The following is a 25,211-nucleotide window of genomic DNA, read 5'->3' on the forward strand; positions in this document are numbered from 1 at the left end:
ATATTCAAATCAAGTGACCCTGACTAACACTGCAGTCTTGAAAGGCCTCCCAGGAGAAACCAGTTTGTTGAGACAGTTTGCTTTCCAAGGGGCAGCAAGGTCATGTCTCAGACCTCTCCTCCTGCATAGATCAGCTCCCTGGGCAGGCATAAGGGAGATGCTGCAATATCTCTACCTTCTTTCTGGCCAGACAGGATGGGTCTGAACACTGTTTGAAAAGTAAATAATGTATATATTCCAGAGGATCAGGGACAAGATTTAATTAAAAACTTATTTTAATTAAGACTTGACTATTAACTGTTCAAAGACCGCTCAGAGTCAATAAAGGCCCACTATTTGAAAGGTCCCATCGGCAATCATGCTGTCACTACAGGAAGTGGAACAGTTTTTACAATGAACAAATAAACCCCACCTCAGTGCCAGATCTGGGACTCCCTGGAGAAATGGAGAATAGATATGAGGCTACAACTACATTTTCTTAAAGCACAAAACAAGATGAGGCCTCCTTTGGAGCAGCATGGACAATTATAAAGAAGTAAAGCTAACCTTCATGAAAAATTATCAAATCAACACAAGAAATACTCTCTGAGTACCCATATATGTGCACAACGCTGGTGAAAAACATTCGAAGTACAAAAAGTGTGCTTGGAATAGTCAACAGTTTCCCAGAGTCCTCTGAGACAGGCAGTCTTTAGCCATCCTAGATTACTGAGGGGACCCTATGGTCACCAAAGAGGAGATCGTTAGGGTTACCAAAAGTGTAGGAGAGGAACAGGTAGAGAAACCAAGGCCTCAAGACAGCTGGCAGGTAGATGAAGGCAGCTTGCTGCACTGACAGACAGACCCCACAACTGCTCTCTGGGAACAACACTACGAAGAAATGTTTGTGTAGACATGGAGGCAAAACACATGCAAGGATAGAGCTGTGCCTTTGCCAAAGAACTACTGCACTTTATATCCATCGATGTAATTTGCAGCTCTAAAGAAGAATAAAACAGTCTGTTCACCAAAGAGGCCATGGAGGGATACTGCCCTCATCTACTGCGCTGCATAAATGCCTGCGAGGCAGGGTTGGAGCAGGGGAAATTGCAGCCCTGAAATATTAGCAGTGAACTGCTGCTGGAGATGAGACATTACATGGATGGATGATATAGCAAGGAGCAGGCTCCCATTCCTGAGATTCATACAGATATTTTTCCTTTCCCCAGCATGTTTTGAAATTACTCCAGTTGCCAGCTCCATGATATCTCATCAGTAAGACATGATACAGGGACACTCCTACATCTGCCATTATTGCTCACTAACAAGTTCTTTGCTATCCACCTGGACGTTATGAGATGGCATTTTTACCACTGTTTGCAAGAATAGGGCCTGGCAACCGAGGAAGGACTGATTAGCAGGATGGCCAGCCACCACTCGAGTTACCTTGCCTTCGGGAGTCACCTTCCACATCACAGAGAACGTCAGCCTATCTCTCATGGGATTGAGGCTGCACAACTCCTCACAAAGCAGCTTGGGAAGCATCGGGATCACCTGGAAGAGAAGAGAGCCTTAGTGAGACACAGGCTTTTAGTGAAGACCTGTCTGTGGCCAAGCTTCCCTGGCCAGTTGGTAAAAGAGAGGCTGAGCAATGCACATAAGGAGAAAACGTGTTAAATGTTTAAGCTTACATTCTCTATGGCAGGAGTGGCTATGATGTGGCTTTGGGACCCATCACCCATGCCAGAGCTACATCACATGGTGAACACCACACCAGCACAGAACGGATAAGTAACCCAAATCCTCCGCAATGAGAGGAAGCGAGACACTGCTGAGACCACCAACACACAGATCAGCCCTGGCCCCCAACGGGAACAGAAAGAGTTGTCGTCATCTCCCGCCTGAGCATCATTCCCTGCACTCCCCTCCAAGGTATGGGGTAAGCATCCGGCAGGTCTCAGCTATGCAAACACTTTGCTCTGCAGCTTTTAAGGTCAGGAAAATTGCTCTGTGTTTTCCACTGCTTTCCCATTACCATTTTGACATTGAGAGGAATGAGGAAGGCTGAGCAAATCAGGAAGCTTGATGTTGAAGGAATGCAGTCTCAGCAGTCGGGAGCTTGGATTTGGGAACTGTGTTCCCTGCTTTGCCACTGAAGACTGTGCAACCAGGTAAGTAAGGTAATTTCAGTCTGCTCCCTGCAAAGCCTGTATAAAACTTCTCCCCTGAGACACAGGAAGGGTGCATGGCTTTATTAAAGATTGAGCCATGCTTTGTAGCACAGAGACAGGAATGTGTAGGTGTCAGTGAGATAACTAAAACGCACCTGTTTTATGACTATTCAAGATGGTGTTTGCAAACACAGGGAGAACAATTATTATTTTACTATGCTCAGCTCTGACTGAAGAAAATATCCCTGTACATGTGAACCAAAAGAAGTTTTTGGTAGCAATTTTTTAACCTGTGCCATGATTCCTTACAGCTAACCAATATCTCTGCTGCTGAACACTGAATTACCAAACCACATATTGCTCACCTGACTACAGCAATAGTGCAAAAGCCTGGAGCACATTCACTCTAGAGCAAAGGTGAGTAGCTCCAAGTATTTCTACCTTCCCTGTGTTATTTCCCAGGTGAAGTCTGCAGTAAGGATAATATTTAGCAGCCATTTAGTGAAGCAAATCTAATCATTTAAAGTTTCACATTCTTATTTCCCTCCTCATTACTAACTTTTCTGAAGAAGCAGTAAATGTTCTCAAAGAACTACATTATTCTTCTTGTTTATTCTCAGTGGTAACGTGGGTTGGTGCTTTCCAGAAAAATACTGAGAGAAATGCTCTACTTTGCTGAGCTTGCCTTCAAAATATTTTAGCTATTTAATTTAGTTTCCATTTTTGATCGTTTGGCCATGCCACCCTGTTAAATACAGGAACAGCAGCAAGTCAACCTGCATGCAAAACCCAGCTCTTCCAAACTCTGTGACACTGATTTGGTGATTTCAGAGATAACATTTTCTATCTGGAAGCCAGGGGAACAACTGTTTTTCAAAACAGGAAGAAAAAAAATAAAAGTCTCAGGTGTCCCTTTTCTTCTCAAGTCCACACACTTCATATTTACCTCTTGCTTTGAAGGAAAGACTCTTAAAATATTTAATCACATTTGTGGTTTGGCACCAGACTGTGGCTATAAATCCATTCTAATTGTGCTGCATATTAATGCCAAAAGTTTAACTGTACAGTCTCTGACAGTCAAGGAGCCGCTTTCAACATGAATCAGCAGCACTGGTTCAGCTGGAAGGTCACAAGGGCACAGATTATGATAAGCTGTTTCCCGCAACACAAAGGCCATCAACTCTGTTATTCCAGTTGTGAAAAGTACATTAACAATACTAATACATTCATAATTCACAGATACAGTACGTGAGGTCTGCCATGCTGCCTGGAAAGGCCCATACCATAGGGTTATAAATTTAGAATGAGCGGTGCCAACCCATGCCAGAAAGGAGAGAAAATAGCATTCAGCGAGGATGCATTATAGACTATCGGAAATCCCTGCCTGCCTAAGATCTCCCATGACTGCTGCAAGACCCCAAAGTTCAGGTCATAGTGAACTAAGTGCTACTAATTTAACAAAAGCCGCCAAACAGTTTTCCATCAGTAGTTTTTTGGTTCACACTCATAATACTTTATACTTACTGAATACTTCTGTGCCCTAGCATGTCCTCTTTCCCTCCATGTCTCCTGAAGCAATAACAGTCTGCTAGAAAAATACCTACATGAAATATGGAAGCCCATCCACAAAGAATAGTCCAGATGAAACAACAGGATGCTTGGTTTAAGTGTACTTGAGCAGAATTAATATCCAATTCAGGAGGCTATAATTCTATGGAAGGGGTCTCAGTGATGTGAAATGCAAGCCAAGCTTTAACCCAATTATAATTACAGCACTAAACTCACCAAGCAATCAGCTGTAACAAACCTACTGTTAAATAGGGAAATATCATTCCCACGTTACCCTTGTTTTACAGGAGAGAAACTTCAGGCAAAGCAACTTAATCCAAGCCACAGAAGAAGTCTCACAGGAGAGCAAGAATTCAACCAACCTTTTTCTGGGCTCAGCAAATACATATGTAACATAAGACAATGTGACCTTACACTGAAGGTATTTCAGTTTTATCAACCTTACTGAATTAAGAGAAGAGACCTGTTTTCAACATCATAGCAGTCCTAGCTAACTGCCTCCATCTGTTTTAACACCAGGACTCCTCTTCATACTCTACATGTAGAATAAACCAACTGTTAGGAAGCACAGAGATTTCTAAGTCATAAATGCTCATTTCCTCTTATGGTCTGACCATTAACATGATATGGTCACAGGCTGAAAGGATTTAATAGTTGCAAGCACAGCATTTAACACACAAAGATGTCACAAACATGTCAAACTGGGGAGCAGGATGTTTTAAGAGTTGTCCCAGGGGCTGCCCAGAAGGAACTTCTGCAATAGGATTATCACCATTTCTTTCTGAAGGAGATGAGAGATGAGGGGAGATTTCCCCAAGTACATCTTTAATGCTCATGGAAGATTTGCAAAATATCAGGGTCTCAAAGCATCGTCTCAAATAAGCCAGAGGCTGCCTCGCGTCTTTTAAATGCTTTGCCCTTAGAGTGACTGTCTGCCGAGCAATAGCAGTGTCTGCCAGCTGCCCTGTGGACCACCATGGCATACAGAAATCCAGCTAGCTGAAACGACGCTGAAGAATACTACCTCCAATGTGACGTGGTTTCCTTGGCAAATAGTTTAACATGTGCCTTTGGTGGGAATCACATCATTCACCTCGACTTTATTTCCTTTATTTCTACTGTAGTAAAGTCACCTGTGCTTACATAGGGATCATAAAGCTGGAAACAGAAGGCGTGTAAATGTAGCTGAATCTAGAAACGCAGTTGGAGAGATCCAGCAGGGCTGGGGAAAAAACCTTTTGAAATGAAAAAAGAAAGGGACCTAGAGTTCCCAGGAAAGCCTTCCTAATGAGTGTATTAGAGGAACCAGACCTGAAGAAAGGCTTGGGTGGTGAGAGCTTGGCCAGTTTTCTCCCTCTCTATCAATCAGACTAATAAAAGACATCCTCTCTGCCAACAAGCCTCCTCTGGCAGGGCCCAAGCGATAGTGGAAAGGGCACTTTTTTAAGTGAACAGCTGATATCTACAATGCTCACTGCTGCAGACCTGCATTTCAAATCAAATTCCAGACAGAGGATTTCCCTCTCCATATTTCCAAATGATACACGTGAAATCTTCTTAGGCCCAGCGCTACTGTATGTGGCTCGGGATTTAGTGCTCCAGCATTGACAGACAACTCCCTTCCATGTTATCTGCTCTCTTTGCGGGCAGCCACGCACCCCGCCACACCAAAGAGCAGGGCAGCAAGGAGACACCAAAGTAAAAGAAAGCACCACTAGGGCGGGGGGGCTGGTTCCTATGAACTGTCGTTATAAAGCACGTGGGCTGGTTAACATGGCTTGCCACACTGTTTAACAGCTGGCTCCTTTGCATGATGGATTTGCTTTGGCCGGGGGAATATCTAACCCCCTGCACGTGACAGCCCATTGTTGTTTTACCTTTTAGGCTAATAAAGTGCTTCCAGAATCCAAGTGCTAGTTTCCAGCCTAGGACTCATTCCTATGGAGCCGGGTAGTGGGAGGGAGCGTACACATGCTGGGATGATAAAACTCCCCGTTCCCTTTAAAATCAGAAACATCTGCTGTAGCCATGAGTGACTCACTGGCCAAGTTCAGAGCAGGTTATTAGCCAGGGCAGCTCCGTAATCAATGGACTTGCTGTAGTGGCTTTTCAAGGATGGAGCGGGAAAATCAGTCAACAAGACAAAGGGAAACAGGGAACAAACTCTGGTTAAGAATAACCCCTGGCATTTTCACAACATCACACAGACAGTTTTGCTCCCTTCAGACAATCCCACTCTGCTGGCTCCCGGCTCTGGTTGCCTGTGCAGTCTCGGGCCAGGTTGGCTACGACCACAGCTGACTTCCAGAGGTGACCTCTTCTGCCACCGCTGCTCCGCTAGAGAGGGATTGTAGTAACTGTCTGAGAGTTTCCATCAGCTGCTCTCCCCAGAGGTGGAAGGAGGACATCGCGGTCTAACAATGGCGAGGGCTCAGCAAGCCTCTTGCTTACACACTAAAAGACACTCAAAGGAAACAGGCAATTTGTTTATGAGCCAAGATTTCTGCTTAAGAGTTGTATCAACACTTCCATGAATTCAGATTTCGAGCAACTCTTTGTTACTCAGCCTGAGATTATAAAAATATCAACACCCTGACAACCTGCCGGTGTCAAAAGCGAATGTCTCAAAGTCCTTGGACTCAATGTGAAGATAGGCTTACAATTCCAATCTTTGATCTCTAGTATAAAATAGTACCAATAAAATATTATAGGGATTTATGGCTGACCTCTCACTTGAGCTGCTTCACACCTAAAATAACAATAGAAGATGTGCCAAAAAAGAGGAAACTGTTTAGGTTTTCTTGCTTCTTAAAACCTGATACACTCTTATTTCTAAAATTTTTGACTTTTATTAAATAGACTGCTAGCAATTACACAATAACTCCTCTTCTGGATAGTTGGTGCAGGAAAATTAAATATGTGGCTTTATTTAGCTTCTCTGGGAGGATTAGCGTGGTGCTAACCCCTAGCAGAATCACAGCTGTCTTAGGAAACAATTCCATCAAAGCAAAGCATATTTTCTACAAGAGTCACACTACCATCTTGTTTCAGAGAGCCTGGCTGCTTTCCTTTGCCCATCCCCTCTCTCCTTTTCATCTCTTGCAAGTAAAACACTGACCAACACTGTGTTTTCATTATCTAAGCTGGTTGCACTCTTAAAATATATAATCTGCAGGGCAAAAGGGTACGTAAAATACTGATCCTGTATGGCTTAGACGAAATAGTTGAAGAGCAATTGAAGGTTATGGGTATGAAAAGGCAACAGATAAATTATGCTGGTATCAAACATGACAATTGACTGGTAGTGTTAGGGAAAGAAAAAGCATTTTGAAAGAAAATTCAATTAGCTTTTGAATTCAACTAAATTTTCATGAAAAATGTCCCTTTCTATAGAAAAATCTTCTTTCCCCTTTAAAAAAACTACATGCCTACAAACCACAATATTTTGACATGTAAATACTGCCACCACATCTTCCAGTTTTGTTGCCCCGCAGCAGTATTCCCCCTGAGCCAGCCCACATCTCCTGTAGTGAGCTACAGCCGTTAAGTCATCGATCAGAGATGGAAGTGGAGCATTGCAGAAGCCAAGGGCTTATCGCTGGAGAGACTATAGGATTGGGAAGCCACTGGTGCCAGAGCTGCTGTTTCCATGAGATATGCATTGCTTCCCACTCCCAGAGAACAGTAAGTCACTGGGAACTGCTGTTTTCCAGAGGGGCCACTCCTCGGTCCCACACCACAGCACCAGTGTGCAGCTGGTCCCACTGCCACCGATGGGCACCTCACCCTTGCTGTCATGGCTATTTGACGTGACCTGTGTGCACACACAAGTAAAAGCCCACCAATTCACCGAGACCTCCTGCAGTTGTGCCTTGCTCATTCTACCCAAACGGATCCTATGGAAAGTTATGGAACAGCTACTAAAGGTTAACAGCTTGATATCAGACCATTAATTTGATTTCAACAGTGTAAAATAAATCATTTAAATTCCCTGGGGTTACTGGAAAGAGTGGAGAGGACACAGGAAGCTACTGGAACATGCATCATTACAAGACCCTCCCTGGATAGCAACCCTGGGAACATTCAGGAAGGGAGGGGAAAAATCACCACTGATCCTAAGTAGCAAGTAGGATATGTTTATTTATTATATCAAAGATGCCCTGTCATCTGGTGAAGGGCAGTGGAAACAAGGTTTTCTATAGCCTGACAGAATGGGGGTGGAGGGAGAGACAGTATAATCTGCTCCCATGAGACTGCCTCAATGATGCTTAAAGCCTACACAGGAATCTGACAGCCAAACTTTCTGGCTTCCCTTCGTGCACAGTGCCTGCAACATCTGATGAGTGGGGAAGTGTTTCTGCCCACTTAACTAAAAAAATTAGACAAAAAAAAAAAAAATCACACAGATGAAACCTGGATGTTTCCTTACCTTTTGCCATTTTTCCAATAACATTAAACCTCAACTTGTTCATTTTCAAAGCTTAGAAGCTGTCTTTAAACTTTCAGAGTTCAATATTTGTTTCTGTTATGCTGAAGTCTGTACAGTTTTAAGTACCTTTTAACTGCATGATGAAAGAGCATCATTTCTCCAGCATCTGGAATACTCAGGTAGAAGTCTGTGAAATACTGTTGTACCTCAAGATGCTAGCATGGGGGGGGGGGTTACACTATACTCTGCTATGTGTCCACTTCTGGGAGTGATTAGCACAGTACTACTGTACTGAAGACAAAAAATAAACTCTCCACCATCACCACAGCTGCAAACTCCAAGCCCGCAACAGCAAAGCAGATGAACCATCTTTGGTCCATCAGGCTTATCTCAGGCTCAGCAGGTGCAAACATCGCTATACGGCTTTGGGACCTGAACCAGCTCCAGATCAGAAGAGTCCTGTTCACATGGCCCTTCTCCTGACCTAACAAGCCCCGGCATACCCAAGGCCCTACCTGCAGATGCAGGGTCACGAGCTGTCGTGAACTGCTGCTTCCCACAGTGTTGTACTCAAAAGTTCTGAGGTGGTGCACCACTTCGTTACCTGTGGTGTTTGGCTACATCAATTTGCTCATTTTTGTAGGTTTGCCACACTAACAGCTAGATTTTGATTGATAGCATCTGATAACGATCCTTTGTAATGAATTCATGGTAAAAGGGAGACATTGTTCTCAGAAGAACAAAAGAAAACATGCTTACCTTTTGCACTAGATAGACACTAGTTGCCCTTTCGCTGGCCATTTTATCCAGTGCTGTTTCTTCCTTGACAAAGTAGCTCACATCCGCGATGTGAACGCCCACTTCGAAGTTCCCTGCAATGGCACAAGGAAGTCAGTAGACTGCAGATGGAAACGAAGGAGTTTAGGGGGCTGGGGAAGAAGTGAATAGGTGCATCCAGAAGTCAGTTTTCAAAGAAAAAGAGAAAAACCAACAATTTTACAATCTTTGCGCTTTCTACTTGGTCACTTGTGGCAGAGCAATTACCTGTGATGCATGAGGTCTGTGAGCTATCCCAGAGCCGGGGTAGTGAGACAGCAAGGAAAAGGAAAAGAAAGTGACAACATGCAATTTTCACAAATCTTTTCCCTTTCTGGTAGGTCTTTATGCTTCTGTGCAGAGATTTCTTAGACTTATTTATTCCATTCAGTTGCTGACATATTAAATTCTGATCCCCCTTTCCCACCCCCCTGCCAAATGTTACCATAACCCATTTACTCTATGCCTAGAACACACAAAACTGATACCTCTGACCACCTCTTCCCATCTGAGATGAAAACTTTGGCCTCTCAGGCCCTACCAGATTCACAGCCACTGTGACTACAACTTATCTCATCCAGGCAACACAGGACACCTTTTCCCATGTATGGAGCAGCAGGTCACATACGCTTTGGGGTCCTCAAAGCTGCTATTCTTTCTATTCCACTCCAGGTAGAGACCAAATTGCTGCTGGTGACTTGAGAAGTCTTAAATGATTTAGGATTGGGCTGTCTGGAAGCACAGCTTTCCACAAGCAGAATACTCCCACCATTATCCTGCTTTATCCTCAGATTAAGGAAGAGTCTAGCCTAGAAGTATCTTGATTGAAAAGTTAGGCTAGAGAGAAGAGTACTACTGAGGTTTACCATGAGGTTTTGGCAATAATTTGCATTTGGAAGTAACAATCATCCCCAGCTTTGGACGTAATTAGTACATTTGTCCAAGAAATTCTGGCTTGCTAATCCTCAAAGAAACCTGCTGACCTTTGTTTGCTCTGGAAGGACTAGGCTACGTTTGAAGTGCATATTTGTAGAATATTTCTAAGTGTGGTGGGTTCCTAATTATAACATTTGGTTCTTTATAGGAATTCACTAACTTCTTGGTATCTTCAAATATCTTTTCTTTCCTCTAATTTCTTTTTTAAGACATTAATAAGATACTATACTGGTCATAAACCCATTTGTTTATACACCTTCTTGCAAAGAATAGTATTAAAGCCTTTCTCTAGTGTCTCATGTTTTTGATGGATAAATTGGTAATATCTGCAGCCATTATGCAGTGTATCTGCCTGCATGCCCTTCTGATAGCTAATAGGGCTAGATTTCAGCACAGTGAGAATGGAAAGTTATACAGGCGAAGAGGAAGCATGAGAAGGTTCACGCTTGTGTTAGTAGAGCCACCCAGCTTACTGTGCCACCAGCTGGGAGTTCGGATAAGTGAGCAACAACATGCAGTGTGTGACAGTCTGAATTTGTAACAACCCATCCAGCCAGTTTTATTAAGCCATGTTTGCACAGCACTTACCCTATGTAAAGTATTATCTTACTTTTGTGCTGCTTTTCTACACTCCATAGAACAGAGATGTAGAGGCAGCTGAAAAGCACATGAAAGACATGAGCAGTGGGGTTTAGATTTGTCCACATAAGCTATATTCCACTGAAAGGCCCTGCAGAGAGTAAATATCATGGCAGCAGGGGGAGAGTGTAATAATCCCATTGCACACCAAGGGACAAATTCCACCACTCATTAGAAAGCTGGGAGAAAAGGCCACGGATTAAATGGTTCACCTCAGAAAGCTGCCTACAGCTGTGTTGTGATATTATCAGATGCCTTGAAAGCTGCTCTACATGGATTAGGCATCCAAGCCTGAAACTACTTAGACAGTAAGTCTTAGACCAACAGTTCAACCAACGGGTTTAATATTACATGTGCTTGAAGCCAACACACTCAGAAGGTAAAAAAATACCGAATACTTTGAAGTCAATATTGTAATGTATTGACCCTGCAGGCAAATATTGACTAAAGGAAAAGGAGAGGGGGTCATTACATCATGCCTTTAATCGTGCTTTAATTCAATATGTGCACTGTTACATACATGAACTTTTTGTCCTCGGTAGAAAATCGACAAACCAAGAAAGATCTCATTGCATGAGATAATAAAACATGGAGTTAGCCAACGAAAACACACTGAGCGGAGTTAAATTTCACTCAGGTTTCTCACCAGAGGTTCTAAAAGCCAGGGTCAGCATGAACCCCCTGCTTTTGAACTTTTAATGGAAATTCTATCTAAATATTTTGTTACATACATTGACATAATGCAAACTGGCAGCTCTTGGGTTTGTCTTGCTCAAGTATGAATCACCCTATCTCCCTTGTCCCCCAAAATACCCTGAAGATACAGCACAGTGATCGACCAATCTGAATTCTCTCAGATCATTACTTTTGAATGTGCTAGACAAAATACCACGCTAATGCTGCACAGAAATACCTGCCTAGTGCTCTCTCCTGGTTTATCCGCTAATTAAAATGAAAGAGCTTTGTGGATAGAGAAACACTATTCACTAGGATTCTCTTTCATGTTCCTGAATAGTTTTTCTAGTCTCATTAATTTTAATGACAAAGTCACAAAAGGAACATTTCGCATTGTAAGTCTTACGTTATTTCCCAAAGTAAAAAGAAATGTGGCCTAAACGAAAAGAGAGTTAAACCAGCACTTTTTTCAATAAATAAGTCTTGTCGCAGAGAGTAGAGCTTGAGGAAAAGGGTAGACACCACATGGACCACACACCACAATCTGCCACACAAGGCCTACTCCACCTTCATTTTGGTGAAGAGATCAACCTTTCCAGCAAGTTGAGGCTTCAAGTCTCGGCATGTTGCTCTCCATCTTGATAAACTTGATAGACTCTACATCTCTTACAGAAAAGACTGCTTTACAAACCACAGCTTTGCTTCAACCCAAATTTAATGTTCTCCTATGTACAAGAAAGCTAAAGCTGCACAGCAACCCTTAAACATATATACAAACTACCAGTTTAAGGATATTAAAAAAAAATGACATCCACATAAGAATGTATAGGGGATTAAGTCAGATGCTTTATATAGCTGATATTTAAGCAAGAGCTGACATAAGCATCTATTACAATGGAAAATGCTGAAGGCACTCGGATGACTTCTTACATTCAAGAATGTTGAGATTTGTTTCATTCAAAATTATTTCTTCTGAAAGTGGGTGCAACTGTCATCCCCTTCTAATCCTGCCACTGCAAAGCCACTACGTGGGAAATATTTAGCAACAGGGAACACGGTTTGGAACCAAGCAGTGCACGTTTTATCAGCTGGCCGTACCCTGTTATCCTCTCCCTGCAAATATAGAGGCCAGGCCACAGATGTCATATGGGAGAGAGGAGTCTTATTTGAAATTACGCTACGGCATTGCAAAACCCAATAACAAAGGCCCTTAGCAAAGAGGAGCTCTCCAAGATAGAAACAGGGAAATGGCTGGGCATGCAGCCAGCCAAGCTTCTCTGGGGCTAACGCTCTCTGCAAGAGGGACAGGATTTGCAGCTACCATACGGCAAGTGGCCCAGTTCTGCCCGATACCCCGGCAGCGCTATGGCACACAGAGGGACAATTTGCACTTCATTCGCCATCAAGTCTGTAAGCACAGTGGTAGAACAGAATAGCCTTCACATTCCCCGAGTTTCCAGGAGCCTGGGTCTCATTGTGGAGTTTACCAAATATTAGAGCTACCAACAGCAGGCCTCTCCCTGTGTGATGCTGCGTGAGGCGCACAGCAGTTTTTTAGAAGGTTCAGCTCCTCGATCTGAGGATCTGGTTTGTTTGAACATGCTCCAGAACGTTGTGGGCCTAACACCGATATGGTGCTAAAATCAAAGGAGAATGGTTCAAGTGCGGCACCTTACAGAAGAACAAAGAGCATGCTGTTTGGTTTTTCCATTTTTCACTGGTGATCTCATCCTCTATGACAAAACAGCTCAAAGTGTCTTTTTCCTTCCTTATGGAGAAAAATTAAAAACAAAAAAGGATTAGCAAGAAAGGTCTAGAAGAGAGAAAAAAGGCCCTTTCAGTCTGTAATTACTCTATAAAAACTGCCAACACAGCAAGTTGTATCATATGTTTGCCCCAGAAATCAGAAAGTTGAGTTGAATATATTTGAATAGCATACAAGAGAGCATGATGGCAGTAAAGCCCTCTTCTCTTCTGCAACTCTAATCTGTTCTAGCACAAATTCATAGAGAAAGACCAAGCAAATTCACTTCATACCTTGGCATATGCAAATTTTAGGATCATGCAACTTAAAAAAAAACTTTTCAAGGATAAAACAGCAGAAGATAATTCTCTAGCACTCAGACACACTTCCCTTTATTTCTACCTCACCTTCAAGCATCACCATTCTCAAGAGAGAAGACAAACACTAGTAGAGCGTAAAGTCAACTTAAAAAATAATGCCAAGTTTTTTGTATTAACCAGTATTTCTAAAACTGTTGGCCACCCCTCAATTAGGGAGATACCGAAGAGTTCAAAGGAGATTTTAGAGTATTTGCTCTAGCCAGAAAACAGCCAGCTGCTGCCAGCAATTAGAGGTGGTTGGCTGTTCCCTGACTAGCCCAACTCTTGCAGCAAATAATTACAGCTCTTTCCCATTCCCCTACCCTGGAGGTACCGCACTGCTGCTTTCTTACCTGCAAAGCAGTATTTAACACCTCATACAAGTTTTTCATACTTTTACAGAGAGACACAAATAAGCCTTTGACCTACATGCACATTTGTGTGTATTAGCAGTGCCACAGTATAGCATGGATCCTGAGCGAGGCTGAGGCTCCCCTTGCGTGTGATCCTGCGCAACCAAGCGAGGACAGTCTTCACAACGGAGAGCCTCCGGCTGCGAAGGGACAGACGGAGGGGCTGCAGGCAGACGGGATGGACACACAACTCATACAACACAATACAAACCTTAAAGTTGCATAGAGGCACAAAATGGCACTGGGACTTGGGGAAGCTGCTCGAAGCAGCTACGGATCTTTAACACGTCTTTAAATGAAGGCCCTGTCTTGAGTTCATACAAACACCTTTTTCTCTTTGGTTTGTGTACAGAGGCTACACCAATACATCCAAGGTTCAAGTGTTGCAGAAGCGTCCCTCATGGGAGAGGGGAAAAAAGAGAAAAGGGGGGGGGGAGAAAAGAGAAAAGGGGGGGGGGAAAGAGAAAAGGGGGGGGGGAAAGAGAAAAGGGGGGGGGGAAGAGAAAAGGGGGGGGGAAGAGAAAAGGGGGGGGGAAGAGAAAAGGGGGGGGGAAGAGAAAAGGGGGGGGCAGAAAAGAGAAAAGGTGGAAGAGAAAAGAGAAAAGGGGGGGAGAAAAGAGAAAAGGGGGGGAGAAAAGAGAAAAGGGGGGGAGAAAAGAGAAAAGGGGGGGAGAAAAGAGAAAAGGGGGGGAGAAAAGAGAAAAGGGGGGGAGAAAAGAGAAAGGGGGGAGAAAAGAGAAAAGGGGGGGAGAAAAGAGAAAGGGGGGAGAAAAGAGAAAGGGGGGGAGAAAAGAGAAAGGGGGGGAGAAAAGAAAGAGAAAAGGGGGGGGAGAAAAGAAAGAGAAAAGGGGGGGGAGAAAAGAAAGAGAAAAGGGGGGGGAGAAAAGAGAAAAGGGGGGGGGAGAAAAGAGAGGGGAAAAGCCAAAAATAAAAGCAGAACCATGGAAAGAGTAAGTTATGTGTCTGCTCTGAAGCCTGTCTTTGAAGACAAAGGTGGGTGGCTTTAATTCTCAGCTGAGGTTCCTTTTCCACTGCAGGAAGCCAAGCTATTGTTCAGAAAAATCAGACAGTGTGTTTAATTTTACTTATTTTAAAATAACAAGGAAAGTGCTTAAATTTTACTTGTGTGCCCTAGGGCCATTTTGCTTTCTGAAAGCACAGTGCAACTGAGCATGAATTCATTTACTTGTTTACCAAGAAACTGAAGTTTTAACGTTATCACATGATGCTCCTTTAGCCAACTGAAATGCCCCTAATTATGCCTTTTCCTTTTCTTTAAGCAATTACTAGCTTTTGTCTTTCTCAAAAAGCCTCTTCATTGACATAACTTTAAGACAAGACTCCGGCGAAGGGACCAGAGGTTTGTATCGCCCGACGAGTGGGACAAGTCCCTGGTACATGGATCCGCAGCTCTTCCAACAAAGCCATGGTTCCTTCGCTTCTTAGACTTGCAGATCTGAATGGTGGCCGGAAAGGAGACTTTACAACTTTAGTAAACGTTGCAACAACTTGAAAAAGGGAGGAATTATTTGCCCAGACAAATAAGAAGTCCCTCTAAAGGGTAAAGATCCACAAGATCCCATGTACTTTCAAGGCTCTGCTGCCAGCCTGGTCTGCAGAAAATGTCCCTATCCAAGCCCCTGTGCTAAAGGTTTGCATGAGAAAGGTGCCACAGAACTGGCTCCCTTTGCTCACCAGACCCAGAGAGACTCTGAGACCATCAGGAGCAGCCTGGCCAAGGTTTCAAGACATTTGAGCTCTACTCTGAACTCTGCTTAGTCATTTTTTTCTGGGGTTGTAGCATCTGGAGACACAGCCAACATCAGGGCTCCAACTCCTTGGACTGCATATTCCCACGCAAAAGGAGAGGGAGCAGCCACACACAGAGCACGTCAACCCAGCCACTCCAAATGTGTGAATCAGACTGGAAACAGCAAAAGGGCTGGGCCTGGGCTTTTGGTTCGCTTTTCAGAACATAATTTTTAAAATTGCTTCCTTTCTATCTTTTAGCACTTTTGCCTTTACAGGTCATGTTTACATTCTTTTCTTCAAGAACTGGGCTGTGGGAACATAAAGACAATGAAAGTCGAGCTTTTTCTCACTTAATTGCACAAATTCAGCAGCTGCAAGATGGACCCAACCCTCAAAGTTAGCAGAATGAGATTGCCCTCCATTCTTGAACTGAGAAACATCATGCAAGCACAAGGAAAAAAATATCTTCAAAGGTTAAGTTCTCCCAAACTGAAAGTCTTGGCACTTCCTCCATTTCTGAAAGTATCTGAGACACCACCCATACAAACAGTAATGTTGCAAAGTGATGCCTTCAGAGATCTTGAGAGAACAAGGAAATACTCAGAGCATTTCACAAAAATAAACCATTACAAACCGTTTGGCTTGTTCCTTTAAGTTAAAAGGTCAATGAGGGATATAAATGAGTAAAATCCAGAATAACTCCTGCCTGCTTTGTACTTTTAGGGCACTGTTTTACTCAGGTCTCATAACTCCTCTGACCTTTGGTCATTTCATCTCTGGTATCAACTGAATGTTATGGAAATGACTAAGATTTTACAAACCAGTTTGGGATTGGCTCCAGGTAGGGTACAAAACAGAAATCACGTGTTCACTAAGTGCCTTTAGCAATGAAGGACAAGTGAAGATGAAAAGCAGAAATATGTGCTAGGAAAGGAACTGTTTCTAAGTGGAACATTTTCCAGAGTTTTCCATGAGCTATCAGTAATTCTTTAAATAGTTTCAGAATTATGAGGAGACTTTATCTATTATTAAGTTAAATGCTGGGCACAGGTCTTCCATACGAATTGCATATGGTTTTTGTCTGTAGCAGCTAATAAATTAAGCACTCAGTGTTCTAAAACCACTTGTTAATAGACTTTAAAAGCTACCTTTTGTCCTGCAAACCAAAGTCAGTACACCTCCATAACATGAGTTGTCCCAGCACTTTACACATAGCACATTACAGACCCCTGAGTTTTATACACAAAACAGCACAAGTCAAATCAGTTAAGTACAGTTTCAAATACTTTGGCTGAGGTTAGCATTTAAAGCCGCTGTGAAGAACGTATTCCCCCATGCTGCATAGCTCTGAAGTGTATGCTCTGAGAGGGCTCGTGGTCAGCATGAGGTGTTCCTGGGCTCTCAGGAGAGCAGGAGGGTCAGCCCTCTCCCAGGAACATCGGGTAGATCCTTCGGTGATGGTAGTGGTCCCTGAGCTTCCAGCTTCCATGAGCTGGAAACATCTTAGCTGGTGACCAATCATAAGATGGGCCTCCAAACCTCACAGAACGTATCAAAACATCAGGGCAGAGAAACACAACACACTAGTATCCTGTCCTGTGGGTCACCAGAAATGTGTGTTGCTTCTTCATCAGCTTGTGACAGGAAATGCTGCCATGCACAACACACCTACAGCCTATGCCAGTCCTGAAAACTACCACCAAACCTGAGGCAGTAACTCAGAGGAGAATGAACTCTTCTATGCAAATGTAACCACTGCACCATTAAGTCAGATGCTTTCACAAAGGAGGAATTCTCCAAATGAGGAGGAATGCACCAAATACTTAAAAGGACAGAATTTACACAGCATGTACAAGATAAAGTATTGAATTGCAAACTGAAGGACATAGAGAATGATATCCAATAGAATAAGTACATGACAAAGATTTGTTCACACTGCTGAGCAAGAAATAAGCAGGGAAATACAGATGAAAACAGAGCACAGGTATCTTAATAGCAAATGTCAGGCCAGGCCAGAGCCTGGAACAACTGAGGAGGGACAGTGTAATGATGGAAAGGAAGATTGTACCATTTCTTTGACATCTGGCCAGCAACAGTGGACTGAGACCAGACGCAATGATTCCTTATTTAGCAATTCCTATGTCCCACCTTCTGCCTGTGCAGGTGTTCTCCCCATTTCTACACTGGCATCTATTTAGACTGCAATGGGTCAAGGGTAAGCTCTTTTCCTCTGTGCCTGCACAAGTGCCTAGCAAACTTTGTGAGGTGCCAAAACAGCAAGTTCCACTGAGATGTGTTATGAGTGGTATTGATTTCTTCACAAGATCCAAGTGCAATGAATAAAATGAAGGGGAAGTAAGAACCTCAAATATATCTGATTTATCCACTGAATGCCAGTGCTTGCTATATGGTCATCTGAGGGAGAACATCTAGATGACTATTTGCAACTTAGGCTCAACATGAACCTTTGCTACTTTGGGTCTCTCCCAAGCGCTTGGCACATGGATCTTCAGCTCTTCACTAAGCTCTCAGATCTTCACTAAGACAAGTTATCAAGCAGGTCACTGAGGTGATGACTGTGCTTCTGTGAACTCACATTGCCAGCTCAGCAAGCACTCCTTGCTGGTAGATAGAAGTTACCCAAGGAGACTGAGATTAGCTCTCTCAAACGCTCTCTTAACAGCGAGGCTCCCAGCCAATGCGATGAAGGTTAAACAGACAATTTCAGGCATTCGCGTCATGAATTGTTTGTATTACTACTCCAAGTCCTGTTCAAGAGGCTAACTCTATCAGGAAATCAGCAGTCTTTGAATTTAAAGAGATGGGAAGTGGCACCCAGCAGCTTTCAACATGAATTACAATCATTTTGGGTGTAGGATGTCATCCTGTTCCTGAAATGAAGGTTTGGAGTGGGGAGGAATCAGCCTCTCTCTAATGCTAGGTCAGCCTCTTTTGTCATATCTATACCGAACACAGCAAACCTAGGCTGAGAGTGAATGTTCCCAGGCATTCAAAGAGACCTTGGAAATTAGTACTAGGCCAAACACATACAAGTTACTTCCACTGAACAGCCTTGACATTTCAACTTCGAGAACAGAAGGCAGGTGCTGAGAATTTACTTTCAGCTGTCCAACTTCCTATTAATTTTTGGAAAGATTTCCAAAATATTTCTATCTGCACCTGGTTTTACACTTTCTGCATAACTACATAATAGTCAACAATTGCATACTGTAGTGATTTATGCTGTAAGAAGACATTCTCCCTATTCAGCTAGGTTCTTAAACCCCTGCATTGCAATAAATTAAAGTTAAAACAATAGCCCAGTTTATGAGGGATCCTGACATTTTAGAAAGCCGATAATAAAGCATGATGCTTCAGCAATAACATCTTTGGTGTCTGCATGCAACAGAACACATGACTAAAGTTAACTGTGTGGGAATTTATTCTTAGCCATTTGTACACCCTTTAAAGTTCATCTTCCTCACATATCTTCTGATTCTTATCTGCTTAATTTACTGAAAAATCCTGTTTTCTCTAGCTCTATCTGATCATCACCTGTCATTTGTGCTTCTTCTCTAAAGATCCTCCTGGTCCCTGAGGTCCTTTGCAGTGAACAGAAATCCTAGATGGAGGACCAGTGCTATTAGTTCTGTTTGTACACGAATTTCTGGATCTTCGCCCCATTACCCAATTCCTTATTGGCAATTCTATACTTTCCTTTTATTTTCTTCAGTATACAATTGGGCACTATTGTTTTCAAGTCCATATCCATAAATGCTTTGTGGAATTGTCCCAGGTCCTGAATTTATGAACTGCAATGATCCAGAAGTGCTTTTGCCCAGAGCATCTCTTCTCATTGCAGGAAAATAAATGCACTTTTAAGAATAATCCTATTGGTACCTGCATGTCTATTTGCATGTACTACAGCCACAGTCTTCATTAGACTAGTCCTTTACAGACAGTTTAGTATTCACATTGTTTTAATCCCACGCCTTCTTTCCCTACTGCTTTCTTTGTGTCTTATCTTCATTTGATAGCTGTTTTCAAATGTAAAGGTTTTAGAAGGATGGGATCTTTATCAAGTATCTAAACTTGATACAAAGTTCTGTTGCAATAAATATGAATTGAGATTATCATCAAACCCTCATCATTTATGCTAAGAAAAAAAAAGCTCTCCAATCTTCTTATAAATAGCTTTAAAATATACACAAGAAATGCTTTAACAAATTATATTCTAACAACCAACACTCCAACCAAATCCAAACTTTTTTTTTTTAATCTACTCCTAATACTCTTTACCACTTATGTTAATGACACATGTCTGGTGGTTAGGCTCGGTCTATTCTCCTTTCAACTACATTAGTTTGGGGCAATCTGCTCTATCTTCATTCAAGCTGAAGAGAACCCTATACCATTGAGTTGTCTCACTGATTTCAAGAGAAATATTTGGTAAAGGAAATATGATGCAATCCGGCTCTCTGATTCCATTCAACCATGTCCTCGGAAATTGGAAGTGATGTGTTTTCAGAGACAATGCTGTGTTACTTTAAAACAACAGGCAAGATGTACTGTACATGGTGCAATTCCTTCAGCATTACATGGGAGCACACTACCCAGCAGTGATCTGGATTTGGCACAGACTTGAGTGTATTTGCGTATTTCAAAGAATCTGCAACCACAAACTCTTGATGGAAAGAAATGTACCTGTTTCTAATCACTGCAATATGTTTTTTCACTTTCCTAGTGACACAACATAGATCCTGAACAAAAACGCACTAGACTAATCAGCAGGTAACAGGAGAGCTGAGCTAATTATGTCTGATACCAAAGGAAAAACTGACCAAATGTTACGCACAATCATGCTGTTTGTATGTTATCTTTATTTTTCCCATATTTGACTTTGGCAATATATCTTTTTAAGTAAATTGTAATTTATGGTCATTTTATATTTGACTTATGTATTGATGTGGTGTTTCGGTCATTTTCTCCCTAAACTGTGTCTGGTATGTGTTGATCTTAAACACTTACTTACAAAGAAGGAAGCATAGTAATTTCATAATGTAACTTTTGCTCCAACTCTAGTCCATTTTTCAGTGTTTATCTTAAGCAACTCAATCCAACAAGACCCAAATGCCAAACTCTTCCTATACTGTGTACTGCAGGAACCAAATGGATTAGCTGAAAGTGCCCATATCAGTGCTGCTAAAGCAGAAAAAATTTTACTCCGCAGTCCTTAAGGAGCGAGAAGGAGAAAGCTGAATAGAAGAGGGAGTATTCATGTGTTAAAAAGCAAAATGTAAGTGCACAGAACTTTGCAAAATGAAAACAACTTTTGTAAGAATGAGGACAAGAAGGAGCAGAAGGGCAGGGGGTCACCTGAGATGGCAGAGAACGCTGTAAGGCTTTCGGGGCTCTACAAGTGTACTCCAGGCATAAGTCCTTGGAGCTCACTCACTAGGGGCTGTCTACTAAGGTGTCCACGAGAACTCAGAAAAGCAGCCCCATTGTCAGTAGGCCTGTAGCAGACAAGGGATAATTTGACCATTTGACAAAATGTTGGTTGGTTTTTACCAAGTATGAAAGATGCTCCTTGAGCAGAGACATAAATCCTCATTCTCTTCAGATCTGTTTCTGAAAACTGCAGCCCACTGTATATTTGCTCGTGTCTGCTAAGCGGGAAAGGCGGCTCCCTTCTGGATTTGGGTCATTATGAGACTCTCTCCTCTCTGTTTAGAAACCATTTTCATGACACTTAGAGAAACACAATGAGATTTTTATCCTGTTTGCATTGGGTATATTTTATTTAAATTCACCAACAGGGTAAAGGAATTTGAAGGGAAGGGGAAAAACTGGGGGTTGCACATTGTAAAAATCCCATTTGATCAGGTCATTCAATGAATGTATATATATAGGACCCTGCTCCAAAATACAGACAGCTGATGTCACTGAGGGAAAAACCTAAGGCAAACAGCAAGTGCAATACATTTTATTCTACACTATCACAATTCGTCCTAGAGATTTAAGTTACTTAATTTATGGAATAGCATAGGGATACAGGAGTGGCAGAACAACAGAGGGAGCCATGCTAGTCATCAGTCAACAGACAAAAAGATGTACAGAAATGCTGCCTGTATGGTCCACAGTACTGCTTTGAAATCAGCATCAAGACATCTGGACACAGGTAAGACAAGCCCTCAGAAACACACTCTGGTGATTTTGATAACTCCTTTCCTGTCACACCCTGAGATTTCACTAGATGAGATTGTCTGCCTTCAAATTTCTCAAATTCGATCTCTGTGCCTACTAGCAAGTAGCTTTCAAGCACAACGCAACTGTATCAATTGTGTACATTACTGGATATGTACCAAACAATACTTGCAAATAGTTCCCAGAGATTTGGCAAATGTATGAAATTTGCCCGGTTCCACTTGGGCATGCAGGTCACACGGCATGCTCATATACGATGAAATGAAAATAAATCTTTAAACCTTTGCATTCTGGAGGAAAACATTCAGGCTTGAAAGTCTGAGGTTTGTTTTCTGCAAATATTCTGCAATATTTGTAGAAACTGAGAAACGCTCTGTTAGATGCTTCTAGCTGCAGTAACTTGCTAGAATATGTGCAGAAAGCATCGCAAAAGAGTATTGACTCAAATGAACTTGTTTAAAATCTCAAACTACCCTGAAACAACTCTACAAATGCTGTAGAAACGAGCTGCAGTCCAGATCCATCTTTTACTCCAAGATTATGCTGAGTCATCTAAATGGAGAACAGTTTGCTCATATTTCTAAAGTTGTTACATAAATAACCCTATTTTTATTCTTTATTGGGCCGATCTTTTATTAAAATACACACACAAATGTGAACAGCAAACTTACCTCCCTACTGCTATCATTAAACAGTAACAAGGAGCACGACACTTAATCAAAAGCAGACTGCAATATAAAATGCTCTTAAAACCAGACTGGCCCACTTAAGACATATATCCCTGAAACGTTTCCAACTGCTGCAGTATCTTACTGCGAGCTCCATTAAAAATACAACTATTCCCACAATCATCCCATGCTTCCTTTCCTAGTGACACTCTGCTACTGGGCAGCTCCCTCAGGAAAGGTTTGTGGACTACTTGTGCAAAAAATTCCCTTCCATCTTTTCCTGAGTATGCAGCTTAAGTAAACCCTCCATCCAGTGGCTGAAACTGAAAAAGGTTACACTGCCAAGTTTTAAAACTAAGCAAAGGTGTGAAAATAGTCCCCTATCTCTCTCTGCATGTTGCATAAGACCCTTCGAAGGGGAAGAAGCTGCCAGTCTTGAATAAGTTAGCAACAAATGCTCGAGGACAAAGACAATTTTTCTTCAAAATCTTATGAAACGCACTCATTCAGCTGTCTGCTAGCAGGAGTTTTGGCAATGAGTGGTTTCTTTTTTCTTGTAGTTCTTATAGGTGCTACAAACTTTCAGAGATGGACGTTTTCTGAATTGGGTACTGCTTTCGCTGTTGATTTTTGGAGATCTCCTGACATATGAGGATGCCAGACATGTGGTTTGCTCATGCTTTTTTTAAGTGTTTTACATATGGGCAAAAAAGATGGAAAAAATAATAATTTCTTGTTACCGGGTTTACGTTTGGAATAAAATCTGTGTTAACTCTTAGCACAACTTTGCCCTCACGAGAGATGCCGTCTTGCCAGCCCTGGTTGAGCTCTTAACCTCTAAAACAATTCTTTGTCAAAATAATTGCAGCTACTACAGCAACTTTTAAAGCCAGAAATCCTCAGGGTACCTCTAAAATATATCAAGTGGCTCTAGTAAGCACAAGATTGAGGAGCCCATAAGGAGCTCTCCTTAACAGAGGAGAGTTGAGAACAAAAGTTGCTTTGAAAGTAAGTGAACACAAAAAAGTGAACCCAAAGGAGTCTCAGCATTGGTTTTGAATCTTTCCAGATTCATAAATATCTGAAAATTTTGGAGTCAAAGTGCAGATATTTAAAAAAAAAAATCACACATGCTGATGGCTTTATACATTTGCTTTTCTGAGCCACACTTGGTGGACCTATAGTAGTAGTCCACGTAGTCTTGCACTAGTCCACAGACAGAAAATCATCGAGTAAGACTATAACCTTCTTGTGGGCCAAAAAGTAACAGATCCACAGTGAGTGATGCATGCAAGAAAGCATTCTAGGAACTTGTGTTCCAAGATGGATTTGGATGTCTCCTGCCAACTGCAATGGACAGGTCTGAGGGCTGAAGTCCCCAGTGTTGGGATTCAGAGAGAATTTCCATCTAGGCACAGACCAGTGCCTTCCAGGAATGGGCAGATGGTGATGAACTAACTCAAAATGCCAATTTCCCCACAAGAATGCAAAATAAGGACTGTGGGGAAGAGCACACATATCAGGTAACATATGTGCACACACATTTCTGTCACTTTTCTTCTGCTAGAAACATATTATTTGATGCTCATACCCTGGGGCTGAGGATCTAGTACCTTGTAGATGAAGCTCTGGTATATTACATCTTGGGCAACAAGCTCTGCAGCTATGTCTCTGAGGTGACACCTTAGAAAGGGGAAAAAAGAATATAACTAATACTGCCAACTGCATGTGAAACAAATACCCTTTATAGGAGGCCCACAAAACAATGTGTAGATCAGGAAAAGGTTCATGAATTGCTGGATGAAGTCTGTGCCTCTGAAATAGCAGCACATTGGGACGAGAATAGAGAAGAGTCCTTCATCGGTACAGCTCTTATGTTGCTCTTATTACTCATCTTCCTATAAAAAAATCCTGCAAGCACTTCCTTGCAGGACATCAGTAGCTCTAATTATGGAGATGCACATGATTACAGTTACCAGACTGGACATCTTTGCTTCACATTTATTTCACAGTTTAAATAAATGTTTAAACAAATGTTGCAGCATAGATACAACACTGAGATTTCCTTCCTCTGCCCCTTTGGGAACCCCCGCTGAGCAGGCCAGACGGCAGTCACGTCTGCTCAAAGGATGCAGAGGGGTTTCCTGCAGTATCTCTCCTGCCTTTTATGCTAGTCACTTCCACTCGACTCCTCTGCTCCCTCCCTAACTGTTCTTAACCACAAAGACCATCAAGACCTGTTTTCCTTCCTTCTGAGCCACAAGGTCTTATCAGAATAACCAACAATAAAGAGATTTCAAAATAAAAGAACATGGATTTCCATGGTTGTTCTTTCTACCATCATTTAAGACCTGGTCCCTGGGACATTCACCAGCAATGAAAACTGGCTTTTCAAGGGACCGATTTTCGTTGGTTTAAGGCAGAGGCAGTGCTGGGACAGAGCATGGGCACTGCTCTCATAGCATATCTCATGCTGGAAGGAGAAGCAGAGGGCATGATACTCACGATGGGCAAAGATTAGATCTCTCAAAGAAGGCTCTGGCTCAGAGCGTCTTGTGTGAGAAGTCCCAGGTGGAACAACAAGCCTCTTGGAGAACGTGCAGCTCCAGGAAAGGGGCAGAGCTTCGACACACCGAGGGCTCCTCCAAGCAGACTAACACTTAATGATTCATAGAAAATGATATGTGGGGGCAAACAAAGGCCTTAGGGCTGGGACAGTCACCTACGGGTGCAATCACTTGTCTGCTTTTACACTTCTTGGATTTTCTTATTTCAGGCTCATCTGGAAGAAAGGGCAATGTGCATAACGGTCCTGAGAAGAACTTCAAACTTTCAAGAGCACTAAATGCAAACT

General features: G+C 42.4%; 1 protein-coding gene across 5 annotated transcripts in view; it reads right to left on the reverse strand.

Moving 5' to 3' along the window:
• DIS3L2 (DIS3 like 3'-5' exoribonuclease 2) overlaps positions 1 to 25,211 on the reverse strand; it is a 204,414-nt gene that overhangs the window by 74,170 nt on the left and 105,033 nt on the right. For all 5 annotated transcript variants that reach the window (XM_067301734.1, XM_013941819.2, XM_067301738.1 and 2 more), the window contains 2 exons: positions 8,908 to 9,020; positions 1,426 to 1,533 (listed from right to left, as the gene is read on the reverse strand). In XM_067301734.1, coding sequence (XP_067157835.1) covers positions 1,426 to 1,533; positions 8,908 to 9,020 — 221 coding nt within the window. The remainder of the gene's footprint in view (positions 1 to 1,425; positions 1,534 to 8,907; positions 9,021 to 25,211) is intronic.

Source organism: Apteryx mantelli, chromosome 9 (assembly GCF_036417845.1).
Source record: "Apteryx mantelli isolate bAptMan1 chromosome 9, bAptMan1.hap1, whole genome shotgun sequence".
In the NCBI taxonomy this organism is placed as follows: Eukaryota; Metazoa; Chordata; class Aves; order Apterygiformes; family Apterygidae; genus Apteryx; species Apteryx mantelli.